This window comes from Corvus cornix, chromosome 20 (genome assembly GCF_000738735.6).
Source record: "Corvus cornix cornix isolate S_Up_H32 chromosome 20, ASM73873v5, whole genome shotgun sequence".
Taxonomy (NCBI): Eukaryota; Metazoa; Chordata; class Aves; order Passeriformes; family Corvidae; genus Corvus; species Corvus cornix.
In genome coordinates, this window is record NC_046349.1 from 9,761,429 (window position 1) to 9,783,107 (window position 21,679).

The following is a 21,679-nucleotide window of genomic DNA, read 5'->3' on the forward strand; positions in this document are numbered from 1 at the left end:
CGTTTCTCCGGGGAGGAAAGAGAGGCTCAGCGACTTTGCGCAAAAGCGCAGTTAATTCCCCGGGACAAATCCCGGTAACGATGGAATTATTTCCTCGCTGGCCGGTACCGGAGGAGAGTTAAATTGGCTGAATTACCAGGGCTGATCGGGCTGCTGGGACTAAACGCTCCTTTCCCTCTGGAGTCCCTTCCCGGCTCGCACCGACGGGGAACAGCGGGGAAAGGTTTTTTGTCCCCGTCGCAAGGCCAGAGCGACTCGGCCGGGGGGCTGCAGGGAGAAGGACCCTTCTCTCTGCTGCTCCCCCCGGGGAAGAGCAGAGCACCTGGAAGCGGGACAGCCCCGACGGGACCGTGAGAGGCCGGAGAGCTGCTCTCCGAACGTGGCAAAGCCGCGCTGAGCCCCGGGCGCGGCCGGAACGCGCAGGCTGCGAGCATCGCCGCATCCTCGGCGGACCTGTGGGCCGCTTGAGGAAGTCAGGGCGAGCCGGGGGCAGGCTGAGACGCCCCTTCCCCGTAAGGATGGGGTTTATGTCAAAACAGAACCGGAGCGCTCGCTCGGAGCAGAAAACCACCAGCTCTCATCCTCGGCTTCCAGATCCCCGCCGGGAAGTTTTCGGTGTGCTCCCCAGCATCTCCCGGCGGCCCCGGGCGGGGGGGCATCGCCTGCAGATGGGGTGTGGGAGCGAACCCCAGAAACTCAGCGGGGCCCGCAAAGGAGAGAGCCACTCCCAGACCTCCCCGGGGGCGGGCGGACACCTCCAGCCTCGCTGCGGGGGCGGCCGGGGGCCCGGGGCGGTGCTGGGCGCTCTGGGGGCCGCATCCTGCCCCCGCTCCGCCCGGCCCCGCCGCCCCGCGCCAGGGGGAGGCTGCGGGCGCGTCCCCCCCGCCGGGAGCGGAGCCGGCGGGACTTGTCCCGTCCCCTCCTGCCGGGAGGCGCCCAATCCCGGCCGGGACCGGGGCTGCCCCGCCGGCCGTCACGTGGGCCGGCCCGCACCGGGCCGCCGTAAAGAGCCAGAGCCGCCGCCGCCGCCGCCACTTCCCCGCCGGGCGCAGCCAGGGACGCACCCACGGGAGACGGGGCGGCGAGAGGGGGGACACCGGGGGAGGGCAGCCCCTCTCTGCCCGCGGGTCCGGCTGAGTTGTTTTTTCTCCTGCCTCGCCCGTAAATTTTATTATATATTTTTTTGTATTATTATTTTTATTTTCCTGGGATTTCCCTGGATGGTCTGAGCACAGCTCCATGCCCCCACGGCCATGCCCGGCTCTGCTCCCGGCACGCTGCCATGTGAGTACCTGTGCGGGAGGAGCGGGCCAGGGCGGGATGCTCTTGCGGGGTTCGGCGGCTCGAGCTCTCCGTCCGCACGGAGAGGCCTGCCCGAGGGTTACTGCGCTTTTTAACAGGAAAGCGGCAGCGCTGGTGGCTGGGGGACACCGGGGATGCTCCTGATCCTGGACCGCTGCCCAGATCCGTCGGGACCCCGTTCCCTGCGGGAACCCTAGGGGCCGCAGCCGGCCGCGTCCTCGCCAACAAGGCCCCGAGCTGCGCTCCAGGCCCTGGGTTCTGGAAAAAAAAAAAAAAAAAAAAAAAAAAAAAAAAAAACGGGAAGGGAAATACTATTGGGAAAAAAAATTAATTGTTGGAGTGTTTTTCCGGCCCCTTGGAGGTGCCCAAGCGGGCGGCGGGGCGGGGGAAGGTGCCGGAGGGGTCGCTGCCCGTTCCAAGGAGGTTAATTCTCGCCGTGGCTGAGAGGAAAGCTTAAAAAGAAAACAAAGGAAAAAAACTTGCAAATTTCAGCCCCTGCTTGAGGCAGGGAAGAGGCGTTTTCGGCGGGGGAAAGGCCTTCGGGTCGCCGGTGTGTGCGGGTCTCAGCCCGCTGCTCTCGGTTCTCCCTCCAGGTTCCTCTGAGTGAGCCCCTCGGCACCGCCGGGCCTCAGCCGGCCGGGCCCTGAGCAGCCGCCGCCGCCGAGGACGGAACATGTATCAGGGTCTGGCCCTCACCCCCAACCATGGCCAGTCGGCTTATTCCCACGACTCCAGCAACTTCCTCCACTCGTCGGCCGGTTCGCCCGTCTACGTGCCCACCACTCGGGTGCCCTCCGTCCTCCAGACGCTGCCCTACCTGCAAGGCTGCGAGCCGCACCAGAGCCACCTCGGCAACCCCCCGGGCTGGGGGCAGAGCGGCGGCGAGGCCGCGGCTTTCAACGCCGGCAGCCCCCACCCGTCGTCGGGCTTCTCGTACTCGCACAGCCCGCCGGGCAGCAGCCCCTCGGGCCGCGACGGCGCCTACCAGGGGCCCCTGCTGCTGGGCGGCGGGGGCCGGGAGCAGTACGGCAACGCCTTGGTGCGCTCCGTTAACGGGTCCTACTCCAGCCCCTACCCCGCCTACGTGACCCCCGAGATACCGCCTTCCTGGACGGCCGGACACTTTGAGAGCAGCGTGCTGCACAGCCTGCAGACGAGGCAGGCGGCCTTGCCCGGCCGCAGGTCCACTTTCGGTAGGTCGCCACCGCCCTTCAGCGACGTCTCGGGGCGCCGGGTGGGAGCCATCTCCATCCCAATGTCAAACCCCATCCCCACTGCGTATCGGTGGCCCAGCCCCGGGATGAGCTGTCCCGCTGGCATTCCCGACGGGAGAGGAGAGGATGATTTTATCCAGGGATGGGGAGATGGTTCGGGAACGGGGTATGTGCGGCTGACCCTGCACAGAGGTGGGATAAGGCAGGGGGTGCTTGTGTGACAAGAAGGGCAAAGACCACGTTTCAAAGCAGAGCAATTCCCCCGGAGGACAGAGGAGCAGAGGCCGTTCAACCCCTTCCCTCCCCACCCCACCACCACCCCTGCGGTATCTCCTTCCCACAATATCGACTTTGTGCCTGTGCTTCAATACTTACCCTTGTGTTTAAATTAGCGGGGCAGATTTATAGCTCCCTCCCTTTTAAGTAATTTATTGTGGTAAATTAGTTTATATTTGAACAGACTCTCGGTCTCCTCATTCGCCTTCGCCAAAACAGGTCCGTAGTTGCATTGCTCTGCGGCCTTTGGGGAGACACCGAAAGGCACTCAGGCGTTGAACAATAAACTTCAATTCCTTTGCATCCACACCGAGAGTACCTTTAAACCAAGCTCTGAGCAAATAAAGTTTTGGGCTTGATTTAACAGGACTCTTCGTGCGCGGGGTTTATAACCCCGGGGGCACTCCACCAGCCTCCTCCGGTTGTGGTTTGCAAAGTCCTTTAAAAGCCACTTCAAGATCTCAGCCGCGTTATCATCTTTACTGCGGTGAACCGAATTATCTTATCTTCACCCCAAGAACAAAGTTAAAGCAGAGAAACAGACCCCTCCCCACCAAGCTGCCTCCCCGGCTCGGCTTTTCCTCCCACGCCGTCGATGCTGGGCAGCGGTTTCTTTCCAGGATTTTCTCTCTGAAAATCTGATGTGTTGTGCGGGAAAGAATCGTCCTGCTGAGGGAGGTGATGCCTCAGAGATCTTTTCTGCACTGTGGATTCGGTGCTTTAAGATCCAGGATAGCGGCTGCCGTCCTCTCTGCCGTTTATTTTTGCTCTTGGATAGTGTAAACTCTCTCAAGTAGTCTAAACTATTCTTTCTTTTCTTTTTTTTTTTTTAATTTAATGAGTTACTGCAATTTTTTTTTACCTTTTCCCTTTACACTTTATTTCTATTTTCCATTTTCCTCCTTTTAAAGTTTCTCTCTTTCTCCTTTTTCTTTCAGTTGCATCATTATTAATCTGATCGAAGATTTCATTATTTTTAAAAAATAATAATAAAAGCTATTTTTCCTCGTAAGAAAAGAACGGGAAGAATAAATTATTTTTTAAAAGAGGGGGAAAAAAGCGGTAGGAAGAAAAAGACCGACTCGCGATTGAGAGGTGCCCCCGTTTCGCTCCGGGCTGCCCGTTTGCCGCTGAGCCGTGCTCGGGGCAGGGATGGACCGCGGACGGTGCTCCGCGGCTCCTTCTCGGGAATTTCTTTTTTCCCGGGGAGAGAAAAAGTGAGGAAGAGCCTCTCCAGCAGGAACTGGGGGCGCGGGAGGCCGGTGATGCTCTCCTGCGGAGCCCGGGAGCCCCGCGGGTGCCAGCCCGGCATCGCTCGGCGGGCAGCTCTGAGCCTTCCCTGGCCGGGCCGTCGCCCCCGGCCAGCACCTGGGTGTGTTTCATTATGGAAATCAGGAAAATCGCCCCATTTTGTCCCCTCACCCATTTATTTTTGCACCCCGGAGTGCATCATCGCACTCTCCCGCTGATGACCCTGCGCCTCCTCATCCCAGGGAGACCCCAGCCGCATTCAGCCCTTTGGCGTCTTTCAGGGAAGGGATGGGGGAATAGGCGGTCTTTGAACAAAATATTAAAAGATTAAGATGTGGAGGGAATAAAGGGGTTTGGTTCACACTTCTGGGGTGGAGGTAAACCCCCTCCGGCCAGGGATTTCCCCTAGTATTGGGCACAGAGGATTGGAGACCCTCTCCCGCAGGGTCCCCGGGGACATCCCCGTGCGCCGGGGATGGCTCCTGACCCTCACGCCGCGGGTGTTTCTTCCAGAGTACCTGGAGGAGTTCCCCGGGGACGGCCGGGAATGCGTGAACTGCGGAGCCATGTCCACACCGCTCTGGAGGAAGGACGGCACCGGGCACTACCTGTGCAACGCCTGCGGGCTCTACCACAAAATGAACGGCATCAACCGGCCGCTCAAGCCGCAGAAGAGGCTGGTAAGAGGGGGAAACCCGGCCGGGATCCCCTGCTCCACCCGGGGCTGGCTGGAGGGCAGGGGACGGGGGACTGTAGCAGTGCCTGTGCTGTTGGGATCTCTGTACTTGTGTTAGGTCTGTTTGACCCCCTGTCCTCCCACAGATTAAGTGCCAGGACACCCTTGTTGCGGTGCAGAACCGGCTGGGGACAGGGGGAATGGGATGAAGCCAGAGGGTTTTCTGCCCTGGCACGAGTGGTGGGCAGTGGAGACAGAGCCGCAGGGACTCGAGGGGTCTCAGGGCTGCACAGAGGGTCTGCACCAGAGCCGAGCAGGGACAATCAGTCCTGCCTGTGGCTGGGACTCTGCGGGCTTCCCCTGGCTCTATTCCTGCAGTGGGTGCATTGCTTTGTATTCTATTATTATTATTATTATTATTATTATTATTATTATTTCCTAGTTCTCCATGCAGACACACAGGGTCTAGGCAAGGCAGTTGAACAGGAGGCAGGGCTGGTCCTGAGCTGGCCCAGCAGGTTTGTGGCTGCTCACAATGGGAGCAGGATGGGGCCCTGCTCCATGCTGCCTTCACCCTCCTGCCTAAGGGGAAAACTTGAGGTTTGGCAGTTCCCAGTTTCCCTGCTGGTTAAAGCAATAATTCCCTCTGTCAATGTAATATTTGGCTTCCTCCAATTGGGATCCCATGGTGAGAAAGGAAAGGCGCGTCCTTTTTTTTTTCTTTTTTTTTTTTTTTTTTTGGTGGAGTTGCTTTGGGATGTTTAAATTTGGTGGTAACAGTTTTGGTTTTAGAGCTTGTCATCAGACGCCGTCATTACAAACAGGATGTTTGTTGGAGCCGTGCTGGGGAACAGCTGGGAGCTCCTTGGGCTTTCACTCGGGGTGTATTCCTGTAGTTATTTCTTTTTATTGCAAAACAAATTATTAGCAATAACCCAACAGTGACAATTTTCTGTGTAAGAAAATCAGTAAGGAGAAAAGAAAAGGTTGCAATGGAGCAAGATGTTTCATTCTGATTCCAACCCTCGGAAATGCAGCTCTGGATCTGCAAAATGAAATGAGTAGTAGATCCATGGGAAATCCCCCTGTTCTGTTCATCACATTAAAATCAAGGCATTTATGTGAAACATTTAGCATTATCCAACAGGATTTTCCTGTCTCTCCAAAATCCTTCTGTCTCCTTAAATGTGATGACATTAAATCTGCACCCCCGGTCGCTGCTGTGCCGCAAATCTCAGAGTTACGCTGCTGATTTCTTCAGAGAAAACACGATCCGTGCACAGAGGGAGGTGCAAACCAGTTCAAATCCAACTCTGCATTTCAGACTGGCATCCAAATATGTCACTGGATGATTTTCTAGGGGATTTTTGAGCAGCTTTTCCCTGGGAACTGGAGACATCTCGCTGCTGTTCCATATTTTATTTCAGCACGTGGGAAGGGAGACGGCCGTGCGTTGCCTGCACCCTGCCTGAGCCTCATCGGTAGCACCCGTCAGGCATTTTTCAACAAACATTTCACCAAAGTTTTCTGATGGAAAACGCTTGTTTGTAGAATTAGACCGTTTCCCAGAGATGAGCAAATATAGTTGGGAATTATCAAAATACTTCCAACCTTTTTTATTATTTTGGCAATAAATACAATAATGATAAATCTCAAATGAAAGAGCTGATTCTTGTCCAGAGGAAACTTTTTGCTAGGGTTGAAATATTTGAGGGGATTTTGATTTATGGATTAGAGAAGGGGCTGCAATTTTGACTTTCCATCCTGACTTAGGAATTAAACATTTTGAAACCTTGGGTTTTCCCAAGGCTGTGAAATGTCTTGTGGCAACAAGTTCTGCCCTATTGGAAGAAGAGAGATCTACTGATGATGGGCAAGAGGGTGCCAGCTCTGGGAGCCGAGCAGTGAATGCAGTGACTCCATGGCTGCAGGAACAGTGAAATCAGCTTTCCCAGTGCAGTGAAATACAGACACAGGAAAGAAAAAATGGTTGCTTTTGTCCTTTACGTTACGACCTTTGTTCTGTACGTAGACACCGCGCTGGGAGTTATTCTGACTTCTGTTTTCACAAAGCAAAGTCCCCCAGAAGAGAACACAGCAAGGCCCAGATAACACTGCAGGAATGATGTCCTGCAGCTCAGCCTGCTCGTGCATAGGAGAGGGAGAGCAGCAGTAGTGTAGTTTCCACTTCATTTTTTGTTTCCTTTTTTTCGAGATAAGGGCAACATCCTCTACACAGCAGGGACAGCCATTCTGCTCCAGCCTGTGTCTGGATTCAAAGCGCTGTGGCTTTCAGCAGAAAGGGTTTTTGTTAGAGGAGGATGGAGGCAGCACTTTATTTTAGGCAGCACCTTTTCTAGCCAAAGTTTCTCGGTGTGTTTCACAAGATGGTATCTTAGACCTAGTGTGAAAAGCCAAATCACTTTTGGAACCAGGAGCAGCTGGTGGAGTTTCATGGCTCGTGCTATTTCCTGTGTTAAGAGGGGATCTGCCCTGCATGTTGCAGTACAGGAGGGGCAGATGCAGCAGAATCCTGAGCTGAAGGACTACTCTGAATTTTTCCAGCTTGGCTCAGAGGATATTTTTTCCACCTCGGCCCAGGAGGAATTTTTTCAGCCTGTCCCTTTTTACAGTTTGCAGCGCGCAGTGGGTTTGGTGACGCTTTTGGGGAAGGTGGGGATGGGATTGATCACAGCCTTTGGACAATCCAATCGGACCCTAGAACCACCCAGTCCTCACAGCATGTGCCTTGGTTCTCTTCTGCCTCTCAGTTCTTGCTGCTCCCTCATCCTCCAAGGGGCAGGTTTGCCCAGAGCTGTAGTGACAAAGGCAAATCTCAGAGGATGCTGCTGCCTTTGGCTCTGAGCCTCGCATCTCCCCACTTTCAGGAGCTGAGCTCAGATATCTCAGCACGCTTTGCTACAACTTCTTTCCTGTAAACCACAAGTCCCCTCGAATCTGCTGGAAATGGGGGCAGAGAAGCATTGATTAAATCTGGGAGTTCCGTGCCTTTTTTTTCCCCTGTGAAACTCGGTGGTTTCTTTTCCACCTTTGAAAAGGAGGTGAAGCAAAGTCCCTGACAGCTTGGTCTCCCTCAGAAGGACCTGCCCTGCTGGCTTTGAAGTTTTTGAGCTCTCCAAGCAGCTCTCACACACAGTTAATTCAATAGGCACCAACTCACCATTCCTTGAGCTTATCAGCAGCACTTGGCTGTCAAGCCAGGTCTGTGAAGAGTTTTTGTTTGAGTGTATGGTGCATTTGTATAAATAAACACTGAGCACAATGTTGAAGTCAACAACTTCCTAGACAAGGTCAGAATGGTACAAAGGCAGTGGGGTGGAGGCAGGCAGAAATGCATTTTCTTTCAAGAGAATTGCTGGGAAACCAGCAATAATGTATTGTACCCACGTCCTTCAGTGAGCAGTGGTAGCCTTGACTGTCTCTTGCTTGCTAAGATGGCAGGTTGTGGTGCAAGAGCAGGTTCTCATGGGGTTCCTGAGGTTTAAATTGTAGTATTGGTTGTGGAGGATGGTTTCTTCTCTCCTTGGCTGTGCGAGGAGGAGCCAGCCTGCAGAGTGACATTCAGGATGCATTGAAGGCACGTGTCACTGTCCCATCAGGAAGCCCAGGAGCAGGTTGTGATGCAGTGCTGGCAGGGTGGGCAGACCTCTGGCAGGGCTGGCATTGCCCTTGGGCCACCAGAGCCACAGGTCTCATTGTCGTCTCATCTGCAAGCAACATCCTGTGAAACAGGGAGAGTGTGTCCCTCCCTCACAGGGACCTGTGGTGGCCCAGAAAATTTGAGACTTTTGAAAGGGCTTTGTGTTGGCCTTTCCCCATCGGCAGGCGAGGACAAATTGCAGCAGTTGTCCCAGGGCTGAGTGCCTCCAGATTCCCCTCTGTGTCCAGCAGGAGCTGGACCTCAGAATCCTTGCATCCATCAGGTGCTCAGCACCTGCCTCTGCTCCCATCAGAGCCGAGGTCCCTCCTGGTTGCAGGGATGAGCAGCACAGCCCTGGCAGCTGAAAGGCTCTCAGGGCACTCTGTAGCTGCCCCAGGATCTTGCTGTGACACCAGGTCCCTTATTAGGTATGAAGATTGTTGTCTCATCCTCTGTGCCAGGCTTGTCAGCTCACACCTTGGTGTATTATTATTTTTGCCCGGTTATTTCTTGCAAGCTGAATAATTCCCAAAGTGATGCCATTATTTGCAAATAGTTGCTGAGACCTCTTTGCTGAGCAAAGAGTGAATCAAACCTAGGGCATGTCACTTGTGCGTCTTGAAATTCAAAGCTGATCTTTATTTGACTGCTAACCTTGTAAAAACATTTCATTTTTATTCCTACTCTTCCCACCTCATTCATTATATTGCTCAGTCAGGATATCAAGCAATAATGGAAAAATAAACAAACAGGGAGTTTTTTATTGCCTCCATCACCTTTTGTCTGCCTTTGAGTGGATTCAAAGTGATTTTTCTGAGAGCTGAAGAACTTATTTAGACACCTGAATGTGGAGAGGCTGAGATATTACTTATGCCACAGGTATCTTACACTTAGTGAGGTCTTTTATTAAAATAGTTTCAATACCTGGTGTTAAGAGACTCTCAAACGAAATGCCTATTGAGCTGACAAGTCTGTATAAAGAGAGATGGGAATTTTCCAGCAGCTTGGAGGGAAGTTGTCAGAAATTAGTTTGCTGCTTCTGCCAGAATGTTTCCTTCTCCATTTGGAATTACTAATGTTTCAGAGCCAGCAACCACTGCACTCACAAAATATGTCATTAATTAATGTCTGCAGGGTGTTTCTAGAGCCTGTAAGAGAACAGGTTATCTGTGAGACTTGACGAATAACCTCCCTTGTCTCACCATGGACCAGTTCAGTTTGGTTCTGCTCAGTTCAGCCAACTGATTCCAGTTGTCGTAACACAGAGATTAATTGGGATGTTTCTAACTTTAGTGGTAGTTCTGAGTGCAAGAAAACAGAAGAGTTCACTCAAAGCATGAATTTTCTTCATGCATTTAAAGCCCAGCTGGCATTTTCAATCTCTTTCTCCACCTGAGTGGATCTTCTGGAGGGAGGTTCTCTGTGCTCTGAGTCCTGATCACTTCCAGCAGATTTGTTGGAAGTTTGTGAAATTAGTTGCAAGGATATTTTCCAGGTTTATCAATCTAACAAAAAAACAACCCAAACCAAAACAACAACAACAAGCCCCAAACCAAACAAACACTTGCAAATTAGAGTGATCTCATTTGAATGCAATTTCTTTGATCTGAATTTGGCTCTCACTTGTGTTTCACATTTCCCGGGAATATGGTGTACTTGGAGATGTCATTTTTATATGAAAGGAAACTTCCCAGTCCATCACTCCTGTGTGTGCACTCATGTGTTTGTTTGCTTGTTTTGAAGTCTTCATCAAGACGTGCTGGCCTTTGTTGCACTAACTGCCACACCACCAACACCACCCTGTGGAGAAGGAACGCCGAGGGAGAGCCCGTCTGCAACGCCTGCGGCTTGTACATGAAACTCCATGGGGTGAGGAGCACATCCACACCGGGAGGGACCTTCTGGGGTTTGGGATCACTGCCCGGCAGCTCTAGGAGATCAGCTCTGGAAGGACCAGCCTCTGGACTGGACCCAGAAGAGCTGTACCTTGAACAATTAAAAGTTCAGTCTACTGGGGTGCTCCAGGGTGAGGCTGAGGGAGTACTGGAATGCTCTCAGCTTGCCCAGAGATGTGGATGCTTCATCCCTGGAAGCATCCAAGACCAGGCTGGATGCATCTTGGAGAAACCTGGGATAGTGGAACTTGTCCCTGCCCATGGCAGAGGAGCTGGAACTACACGATCTTTAAGATCCCTTCCAACCCAAACCATCCTAAGATTCCATGAAATCCCAAACTGAGATAAGGAACGTATTTCTTCTCTATGTGCTAATTAAGAATGTGTGAAGGAGGCTGCAGAGCCCACATGGAGGCTGATAACATTTACCCACAGAGGATGGGATCTGTTGGTGACACATCCTTCAGCCAAAGAGGAGACTCCATCCCTCCATCAGGCTTCTTCAAACTTCTGCCATAAAGGCTGAAGCCTCTTTACCCCACGCCCATTCCCTCTGAGCCCTGTAGGCTCTCAGTCTGTCAGTGTAATTTAACAGGGCCCTGTCATAAAGGTCACTAATAAATCAGGAGAAAAAAATAGGAAATAAAGGAAAAAACAAAATTTGTGGGAAAGCCTTAGCTGTTAGCCTTATACATCTTCCAGCCAAGGCCTGATGCAGAGAAAAATAGCTCTTAGTGAAGGACAAGGACTTTAGGTGCTTTGCATGAGCTACAGCACAGAAATAGGAGAGCAACACATGCGGGAAGGAGCTGAATAAAATACAATATTAATGATTCCAAACTTTATGAATGTCAAGGTACCACGACCTCTGGCCATGAAAAAGGAAAGCATCCAGACGAGGAAAAGGAAGCCTAAAAACATTACCAAAGGCAAAGCCTCAACAGGTACAGTGCTGCTATGATCCATCCTGGGGCCTTGGAGCACAGTTCACTTCAACATGTCTTCTGAAGGAAATTATGATAATTAAAAATAATGGGATTTTTTTCCCCTGATGATTGCTTTAGATCTAGGGCCTGTATTTATGCATAGACCTCGTTTGATAGGAGGATGCTTGGTAGGAAATCTCAGCGCTGTCACGTTGTTGTGAGATTCCTCTGGGCTGTGGGCACCTGGCTCCAGTGCAGCAGTGCTCATCTTCAAGCAGATTTGGGATAAATTAAATAAAGGGGAAAAAACCACTGCCAGATTTTGAAAGGGTTCCCTCCTCCTCCATCAGATTCTTGGCAGAGAAATACGAAACCTTTTCTGACAGAGATATAGTAGAAAGAGAACAGTAGAATCATGCTGTGAGATGTCATGGTTGCCATTAAAATAGAAATTTCTTTAAGAGCAGGTTTGCACCCACATTGCTTCACTGCCCTCTACCAATTGTCTTCCAGGATCCACGACTTCGGCCACTAATTCCCCTTCTTCCATTACCAACTCAGACAGCACGGTCACTTTAAAGTCAGAGCCCAGCACAACCTCACAGTACCCCGGACAAACCATCGTGTCGGTGTCCCAGGTAAGGAGCAGGGCCCAGAGCCATCGCCTGCTGGCGTGGATGATCCACACGCCTCCACGGCCGCTGCTCTGGGGGACCTTGATGAGGTTAAGCAATTAATTCATTGTGCTGTGGCCACCAGCCTGATGGACTCCCTTAGGCTGAGAAAAGCAGGGAGCATGAGCCAAGATGCTGTGGATGAGAAAGGTCTCCAGCTTGTTGGCTTTCCATTGGATTTTTCATCCTGCAGTGGGGAACTGGGTTGTCCAAGCTCTGCTGCGGCTTCAGTGCAGAGCTGAGTTTAATTCCCATCTCCTGCCATGAAGGCACAACACTGTTGAGTTGATGAGATCAGCCCAGGGTGGAATCCTCTGTAGCTCCCAAGAAAAGGCTTCCTGGGCATGTGTTATCAGCACCTTATAGCCCTGAGGTGCTCAGTGACCACAGAGCTGTGATGCTGTCAGAGGCCCCACTTTTGTGCCAAGTTTTTCTTAGGGGCTGGTTGCTATTTCATCTTGGTACAGGAAAAAAAGGCTCTAAATCAACTCACACATCAAAATTTTGTAGCCCAACATTGTCTTTATGCTGAGTCTAAGCCCTCCCTGAGCTGGACATGTGTGTATGAAGGGGAAGGTCTGCCCCAGCACCATATGGGGTAGGGAATCTTGTTTGAAACCAAGAAATGTGGTTTGTGCTGTGCTCTGAAAAAATATACACACACCTAAAGGTCTCCAAACTGGATATATTTAATCAATGAATAAATGCAGATGGGCCCTGGGATGCCTCCTCTTTGCTGGGTCATTGTGGTTGCACTGAGGGTGCAGCACCCTTCCCGCCCAGCTCCGGACTGCTCTGAAGGGAACTGTAGCATCAGGGATAACCCACCCTGGTCACAATCTATCCTAGTGCTACCTCTGCATTATGACAAGGGGCCAGTGGTTAATGACAGTGGTTAAGGCTTTCTAACGTCCCTCTGCTTCCCTCCCCGGGGCAGGCACAGAGCCAGTCGGACGAGGCACTGGCTAGCGGCCACGGCGAGTTCAAATTCGAGCCCGAGGACTACACCTTCTCCCCCAGCAGCATGGCCCCGCAGCCTGGGCTGAGCGTGCCCCTCCGGCAGGACTCCTGGTGTGCCCTGGCACTCGCCTAGGAACCCCCAGCCTCCAGCAGAAAGCCTCGGGACCAATGTTTTCGGCTGTCCGAGGGGCAGGAGGACGAGCTGCCCCGGCGCCCTGGGATGCGGGGGTCGAGCCACAGCCACAGGACAGGTTTCTCTTGGAGGATGCCCATGGAAAACGCCAGCTGGATGGGGCTGGGATGACCCCGCTGTGGCACCAGGTCCCCAAAATCTCATCCTTCCCCGGAGCAGCCCAGGGCTGACTCCCCAAGGCCGGAACCTCGGGGCTGCCTCCGTTTTCCCGGGGAAAGCCTTCCTCCTCTGAGACGAAACCAGCAAATAAATGCATCCCAGAATCTATGTTTATTCACAGTGATTTCTCCCTCCTATGACTCCACTGTGTGCAATTTATTCCACTTTCCAATAAAAGACTGTAATAACATGGCACCAAATAACTTAATTTTATTAAAATGTAAGCTACATGGCCTGCCTTATGTTTTATTGGCCACAACAGGAAGAAAAGAGAAAAAAAAAAAAAAGCAATGGTTGTTTTAAACATTTACTGTTTTATATTAAAAACAATCATCTCTATAGAGTGTTAGCTTCTGAAGTGTTTTGCATATCAACACTGAGCTGATGAGTCATACATGAAATAAACACGCTGCTCTTCCCTTTCCAGCTCCAAACAAAGAGGTTTTTAGTATTATTTTAGGCAAACAACATGACAAAAATGGTCAAAGCCTCCCAATAATAAAAGAATACTAAAATGCTGGTTTTTTCTTTTGTATTTCCTGATTGGTTTTGATGTTGCCAAGTCTGAGCATTAGAAAATCAGAAGTTAGTCCTCCAAAACTTAAAAGAAAGGCTTGAGGGACTGAAAAATAAGGGGTGTATTAGAGGTGTAATTGTGTGCATCCAGTTTTGGGGTTGTTTTGAGCGGAGGATTTCCAGCTTTCAGCCATGCAGAGCAGATTGCTTTTTAATTATTTTAATGAAGGCCAAGTAGAAAACAATTGCTTGGAGCTGAGCTGTAGCAGATCTTCAGTGATGCAAAACCCACACCACACTTCCAAAAGCTGGCAACAGTGTGTTTCTGCAGCATCTCAGATATGGGAAATGGGGAGATATGCCCTGTAAGGGGATCCTGAAAGTCCCAAGGAACCTGGGGATGAGGAATAGACCATATTGAAGAGGAGAGAAGAGTGGGAAATGAAGGGGGAGCAAGGTCATGAAGTTACTTATGGCCTACTTTATTTGTTATTTCTAAACAAAATCCCCAGCCTCTCTGTACAGCTATTTATGGCCAGGAAACTGTTAAGTAATAGTTCCTTAATATAGAAGTTGACCTGTCCAGGGCTTCCTGGAGCAACTCTTCCTCTTGTCAGAAGAGATGGATCACTTGATTTTTATTATAAACAACAGGCTAAAGAGGATCAGGGAGAGTGAATCTGACATCAAGTCACAACTCAGCTGAGATGGAGGATGATACTTTCCACCATGCAACCCTCGCTGGAGGAAAGGAGATGCTCCAGGCACTGGGGAGCACTGGTCCCCTGCAGGGGCTGCTCTGTGCAGGCACGGTGGGGGTTCAAACCACCCTTTTATCAAAGCCCATGGGTGAAAACTGTCTTTGGAGGAGTATTTCGTGTGCCTCCAGAGCTTCCCTAGCAGCCTGCATGATGCCAAGCTCCAGTGCCAGGGCAAAGGCTGTCATGGAAAGGCATCCCTCCAGTGCCAGGCCAGCACTGGCACACCGGGTTTGCAGGACCAGGCTCTGACCATGGATCCACATCTCTACCGTTTGTTTTTCCACTCTCTGGCCGGCCAACATCCGCAGCAGAGCCAGGCACAGCCAGGCAGCAGATAAGCCAGCAGCACAAGGCTGGAGGGTAACACCATTCCCAAATCCAGCCCAAACTGTTAGTCTGGAGTCAAGGAAATGGGTGATGTGGCCTGAGCTCAGGCGACCTGCTGGCGCCCAGGGTGACGTGTCACGGCACAGGCTGGCAAGAGGCAGCAGAGCCCTGGGTAATGAGCAGCACTCCTGGGCAGCTCCCCAAACTCCAAACTCTGCAGACAGGAAAAAAGACAGCACAGCACAAGTCATGGCAAGATGATTTCTATGGATGATGGCAGGGGGTCCTTGCTTTTTCATCTGCATGACCCCGAGGAGGAGAGTTATTTTAAAGGCAAACAAGGAGACCTAAACAATGCCAAGATGTTGACACCAGTGGCTCCAGAGGTTTTATTTATTGCCTGTTGGTAACCGTCGACCGGGTGTCAGGATGCTCCAGGGGCTGGTGACAGACGAAACGAGGCAGAGGGACAAGAAGTGAAACAACTGGGACATGTGTAATTTTTCCTTCCTGCTCACTCCCTGCCCTCACTGGGTGACGTCATCCACAATGCCATTTTTTCATTTCTTGTCTTCCAATCTTTCACTCCCATTCCCAAGGCAGGAGCCATCCCTGCAGACTTGTGGGCTTTGGTCTCCTCATGGCAGAAGCAAAGTGTCTGCCCAGCCCTGTGGGAGAGGGGAAATTCCTTCCCTCCAGATCCTTGCACCCAGAGAGGAACCAGCGCCCCTGTGCAAGTCCCAGGCTTGCAGACCCACACCCAGAGGGATCCATGCAATATTTATCCATTCCCCCGGCCAGTTGCCACTTTGAAGTCCTTCCCTAAGGAATCCATGTCCCTTTTTACCCCCCATGACATGGAAAAGAGGAGCATTTGCCCCAATAGGTGCGAACAAAAGCCATGGGAAAGTTTGGATCCTCCCAGCTCATACTGCATCCTCAGTCCTGCTCCTACAGCCTCCTGGTGGCACAGCCGAGCTCAGCTCACAGAGTTTGTCACAGGAATTTGAATGTTTGGAGTGGCAGGATTGAAGAAGATCAGACAGAAGAATGAGGTTTGGGAGAACCAGACCCTGCAGCTGACCAGGATGTGGGCTCCCCCCAGAGCAGGCACTGTCCCACCCCTCCTGGCACCAGCCAGGTTGGACCCTGCCCAACCTGCTGTGCCAGAAGCTCTGTCAGCTTCAGAGAACAACTTTTACTTCTCTTTCCCAAACCTTTCTCAGTCCCCTTCATGCTCCCTCCCCTTCCAAGGCATGGGGTGTATTTGCTCTCCGGCAGGTCTGGTGGCTTGTGGACAACTATTTTGTTTAATGCTGTTGTACAGCTGCCTTGGAGCTATCAATTGCCTTTGTTCAAAGGTTGCCTGCCCACATGACTTTACAACATGACTACAATGATTTGCTCCATTTTGCACTTTAAACTGATGCCACGGTGATTTCTACCAGGTCAGCGAGCAAGTAATGAAGCACTTGAGCCTATAAACACATGTTGTTCTTGTTTATGGTCATATTAATAGCACAATAAAATCATTGCTCACCCAAGCAGTTGCTTTCAAAAAAAGAAAAGTTTGTTTCCTTTAGGTTTCTGCATGGAAAATGGAAAGTTGTGGTTTCATGTCTGCTGGACCCCCAAAGCCCCAGACTCTCTAATGGGGTGTCACTTTTATGCTGGAGCACAGAACCATCATTTTTCCTGTGTTGCACACAGAAAGGTTCAGCACAACTTGTGTGGCATCTCAGCTGCTGCCTGGGGTCTGCCTAAACTGCACATCCCACCCAGCTGGCAGAGGAGTTTGACTGTTCCTCACATGAGCCTTGGGGACACACAGCCCCCAGGAGAAGCTGTGTGCAAAGTCTCTGGTTTGGCTGGTTTGTGCCAGCTGAGGAACAATGCCCACCGTGGTTATAAGGGATGGGGGCATCAAAGTTCCTTTCCTTGGTCCTGTAGTTGAAAAATCTGTGAAGCATTATGTGGATCCAAGAGATTTCTCCTGGAAAGAAGGTGGAAGCAGTGCTCCAGGGAATGAAGGGGTATAGGGCTCTGTTGCTGGCTTTTAATCTCTCTGGAAGTGCTTGGTGATACATAGAGACAAATGCACTGTTCCCTCCCAGTCCCTGTCCACTGCTTCACTGCTCCTCTCCAATGTTTTGGGGGTTTTTGCCAAGCTGGTGTCATGTGCCAGCCAGGGAAACAACTCACGGTTGCTTTTCAGGTCAATGTGCTGCAGTAATTAAATATCCAGTCTATTTACTCGTGCAGCAGCTTAAGCAGAGCTGAATATTTGATCTCACCATTGTATGCATAGAAGAAGAAAACAAACAGCACTGGTTCTTTCATCACATCAGGTGGTCCTTCCTGGAGAAAGCTTTGTGGCCAGGGGTTGGTAGGAGGTGGTGTCTCCAAGAATTTCTTCTGTTCAGTATCAAATTTACATAGAATGCACTTAATGAGGAGCAGTAACACCTTCTGCAAAGTGATTTTATTTCAAAGAAGTTCCTCCTCAAAGGGAAGCTTGTTCAGCAGCACGTTCCAAAAAGGCTCTTGTTAAATGGAGTTTTTCCCCATCCAGTTTTCTTCTCGGAAAAACCCCGATCCCATGGTCCAGTGAAATTTCTACCCAAGAGCACCACCACAGGTAACATGTCATGGATACAGCAGGTGTTGAGAGGAAGGATGGGGAGGAGTTTTGGACAGTTTTTATGGTCAAACTTGGCAAAAAGCATCCTCACCTATAGTTTTCTAATGTCCTGGGACTGCTGGGATTTACCAGCCTTTGCCCTGTTGTTGCAGGCTCTCCTTAACATCATTAGGAAATGCATTAATATTGGGATTTCAAGACAGATTTTATAGCAAGCATTTCCAGAGCAGTGTTAAATGGGGCCAACAGCAGACCTTGACCACTGTGCTGTTTGAAAATGTTGGAGGCTGAGCTGCTTCCAGGGCCAATTTCTCAGCTGGTGCAAGGTAATACTGCTCAGCCACTCTCCCATAGAAACAATTAACCTCATAAAGAGGATGCTGTTTGCATTTCCTGATGACCTAGAAGAAAACAGGAGGAAGTAGGAAAATTTTATCATTCAAGCAGGAGATTCTGTCTTGTTTTGGGTGTAAAACTTGTTGCTACATGTTCTGGGAAAGCTTTGGAAGCCCTCATATTGGGAATGAGTGCAAATAAGCACATCTGGGGAAAAAGATGGATAGAAAAGAGCAAATTAAGGTGCTTCTTACGATTTTTTTCCTCCAAACCAAGCAAATGGCTCCTAGCAAACAGCGGTAGAAACTTCCAGCCCTTGTTCCAGTTTCACCTGTGCTCACATTTCCCTTTTCTAGGGAAAGGCATGGGACTGACCCTTCTGTGGGACCACCTGAAAGACTGTTGGGAGGAAAGGAGAGTGGGCACAGACAGGATGTGGAGCAGGGCCCTCATGTCACTGTTATTGCAGGTGTTGGTGTCATTCCTCCCATCTGTTCACTCCTTGCTTGCAATAAAGAACAGCTCCACTTCGTGAAATGAATGGAAATGATGGGCATTTAGCCCCAGGAGCCCACTGTGACACCTGAATGGGGGGGTGCTAAAGCTACTTTTAGTGCTGTGGCCTCAGCCAGGGGGTTGGGAAACACTGCTGGAGACCCCACCCCTCCAGCGTGAGCAGGACTAAGGTGAGCGCCAAGGTGGAATCGGTGTTAATCATTTACCCCTGGAGGCTGTAACAGACACTCTGTGTGTGTCTGTAAGGATCTGCAACAGGAATGTTCAACGGGGAAGCTGCTGCTGCTCAAAGGGCACCAGAAAGTGGCCTTTTGGGGAGGCAGTTGATTCAGATCCACCTTTGTTTGCTTTGTGGGAGCACGTTCCCCGTGTTGTGGGTGTTCGGTCACTGGCAAGGCCATCACTGCTTGGGGACTGCAGGGTGATTGCCACTCCTGAGCCTGACCTTGACATCTTTCCTCCCTGATTAATAATGCCACAGCACCAAACAGGAGCAGGGAAGTTACAGGGAAGGTGATAGCTAATGGTGAGTCAGGAATGATGGTGGTGTTTGAGCCTCACTCCATGGGAATGGCTTTGGAAGCATTTTAAGCTGGCTTTTCTGCTGTCCTAAAGCCTTTTTAACACTTTATGTGATTATTGATAGAATATGTATATATTTCTTATTAAATAATGCAGATATAACAACAAGCCAAGATTTGGGGTTGAGTTGGCACTCAGGTGTAGCTGAAATTGTTGTTATAACCTTCCTTCAGGAGGAAAAAGTGATAAATACAGGCTGTCATTCCTCCATCGCTAAGTTCATCCCAGTCAACACCAACCCAGAACTTCCTGTCTTCAGCTTGGGTTTCTTCAGTTCATGCCCCAAGCCAGGCTTTCCCCCAGAGCAAACCCTTCCTCTGTGAATCTTGCAGTTCCATGGGAGTCTGTAGAAATCCCATGATAAAAACAAAGGGTAAAAGGGCATAATTCCTGAATGTGTTCCTCTCTTGCTTCATCGCAGAGCTTGCTCCCAAATCCAGCCTTGCATCCACAGAAAAGGGTCTGTGAGCATGAGCCTGGTGTGCCAGTTTTGTCCTGAGCTGCGCATTCAGGGTGACTGCAGAGTCTGTGGCTCACAGGACAGTCCCAACACATCAAAGACCCCTCAGCTTCTCTTGCAGGAGGCTGAGGACCCAGCAAAGCTGTTCCAGAAGCATCTCTCCCAGAAGGAAAGCTGATCTCATCAGTATTCCTGCAGCAGGCTTTGCTACATGCCCAGGAGTGATTGACAGTGGCTTGAGCTTTGCTTTTAAATCATGCAGCTTTGCCTCATATTAACACATGGTTAGAAAGGATTTAGCAATTTAAAATATTAATAATGGATAGCTCATTTCTGAGCAGCCAGTTTTAATAACAGTGCTCCTTCTTGAACAGGCTCTGCTCTGAGGTCACTGACTGCCACTGCTGCTTGCCCTCACCTTCTGAAAAGATGCAGAGCTGTGTCCTGGTGTTCTCCCCTTTCCCTGCTGCGTGGGGTGCCCTGGGCACTCCAATTTCAGGGACAGTGATAGCTCTGTGGTGTTAATGGCACCAAACCTGGGGAGAGAAGAGCCACATCTGCCCCATCACCTCAGAGTCGGAGGCTGGGAGAGCAGGAGCACCCTGGGGGGCTCATGGGGAGGGGGTGTTGGCCCTGCCCTTGTCTCCTACCCCTGGAAATTTTAGATGTATCTAAACCAAAGTGCAAACAGGACAAGCACTGCTTTATAACATTTTGGGACAGCCAGGGCAGACTGGAGACACCTCGAGCTGCCTTGAGATGTTGACACTTTCTCCTCAGGAGCTCCAAATTCCAGAAGGTCTCTGTGCTCACACAAAAAGTTTTCTTAAACTTTTTGAAGCCTATGGTTGCTCTGAAATGGAGATACCTCTTCATTTTTCCTGGCTTGCTTTGCCTTTGTGGCTTGGTTGGTACCTCACCAATCATTTTGACCACAGTGGTGTGAGTGGGGCTTGGAACATAACCACAAAATCAGATACATCTGGAGAAAGCTGAGCAAGGTCACCAGGGATGGAGCTGCTTTTGGTTTTTAAAGGCAGCCTGGATAAATGGCAACCAAACCCTCTTCCCCTTGCAGGAGGCAAAAGCCAAAAATAAAACCACAATGGTACCCACAATTTTTTAAATAGCTGCCTTCCACTCATGTAATTAAATTTAGTTTTGATTTTTCAAAGAAAAGCTGGCTAAAGATCAGTCCCTAATTCATGGAAAGTTGGTTTGGATAAAATAGAAATCTACTTACCTCTTAATCAGAAAACAAATCCAAACAAAACCAGAATCTAATTTGAGGTTTATAAGGTTTTTTTTTAACTCAGTATTTAAGTGCTTCTGAATGTCTCACTGAAATCCAAAACTAGGAGTGAAAAAAAAAAATGTCAGGGAGAAATCACTGTGATTTCTCAATCTTACTCAGAAGCAGAAAATCTGGCGACTTCCTTGGAAGCTTTCTTGGGAGATTGACATGCTTTTCATTATCACTGATGTGTATTATTGAGGTGCACAATTGGTCTGCAGAAAACACAAGGCAAAGGTTTAGGTTATTTTTCCCTCCTGAGTGAGGCTGCCCAAACGTGGTAATTCATTAAGCATTCTGTGCTCCTGCTAATTGCCAGCTTGGGTCTAGGCTTCAGTGTGGAGCGGATCCTTGGAGTGGAGGCTTATCTCAGGAGCTTCCTGAGTCTGCAGAATTGAATGAAAGTCTCACCAGGAAAAGTGGTTTGTTTTGCTTTTAGTTTGTTTTGTAAGAAAGCTGAGAATTTCCCTTCCCAGCCAAGGCTGAACTGACCATAGGGAAGCTCACAAATTTCAGCGCTTTGGATCGTCAGGCACTCGGGACTCCAGAAGTGCTAAATTCCTTTTAAAAATATATAGCTGTGCATTTTCAGTGCCCCAGTGAAATTATTAATTCTGTTCGAATTTGGAAAGAGGCTGTGAATATTTTGCCCTGTTGTCAGTTGATTTCCTTCCTTTCCCCAGAGAGACTTTTGGTCAAACAGAGGTAAAATGCTTAAACTCCATCAGACTTCCAAGCTTGGCTCCCCACTTTTAACCCTGGAGTTATGAGGGCACTTTCTGGTGTTGTCTTCGTGTCAGAAGTCATCTGTCACATCCATACTTCATCAGTGGTTGGAGCTGGGATGTCATGAGGCAAAGCGACCTGAGAAAGGTCCAGCATGAGGTCAGTGGCAGAAATGGCCCTGGTTAATTGGCTCTGGATTTTATCATGGAATTGGGGTAAAAACAATCCATATAATAAAGTTTGGATTTTGTTGGAGAAGTGAAACCACTGCTGGGGGACAATGGTTAGTCCTGCTGAGGCACCTGAATCTACAAACCCATCCTGGAGTGGAGC

The 21,679-nt window shown here is 50.2% G+C and overlaps 1 protein-coding gene across 1 annotated transcript; it reads left to right on the forward strand.

Annotated features, from left to right (window-relative positions):
- Positions 1-1,054: 1,054 nt before the first annotated feature.
- On the forward strand, positions 1,055-13,706 carry GATA5 (GATA binding protein 5). Its single transcript, XM_039563733.1, has 7 exons — positions 1,055-1,284; positions 1,896-2,495; positions 4,557-4,723; positions 10,124-10,249; positions 11,132-11,219; positions 11,715-11,839; positions 12,813-13,706. The coding sequence occupies exons 2-7, from the start codon at positions 1,976-1,978 to the stop codon at positions 12,966-12,968; spliced, it is 1,182 nt and encodes a 393-aa protein (XP_039419667.1). The 5' UTR covers positions 1,055-1,284; positions 1,896-1,975; the 3' UTR covers positions 12,969-13,706.
- The last annotated feature ends 7,973 nt before the right edge of the window (positions 13,707-21,679 follow it).

Excerpts from the sequence above, each read along its gene's own strand:
- GATA5 (XM_039563733.1), top strand. The coding sequence starts at position 1,976 with ATGTATCAGGGTCTGGCCCTCACCCCCAACCATGGCCAGTCGGCTTAT. Across the intron at positions 2,496-4,556 it reads CGGCCGCAGGTCCACTTTCG|AGTACCTGGAGGAGTTCCCC; the intron begins GTAGGTCGCCAC and ends TGTTTCTTCCAG. Across the intron at positions 4,724-10,123 it reads TCAAGCCGCAGAAGAGGCTG|TCTTCATCAAGACGTGCTGG; the intron begins GTAAGAGGGGGA and ends CTTGTTTTGAAG.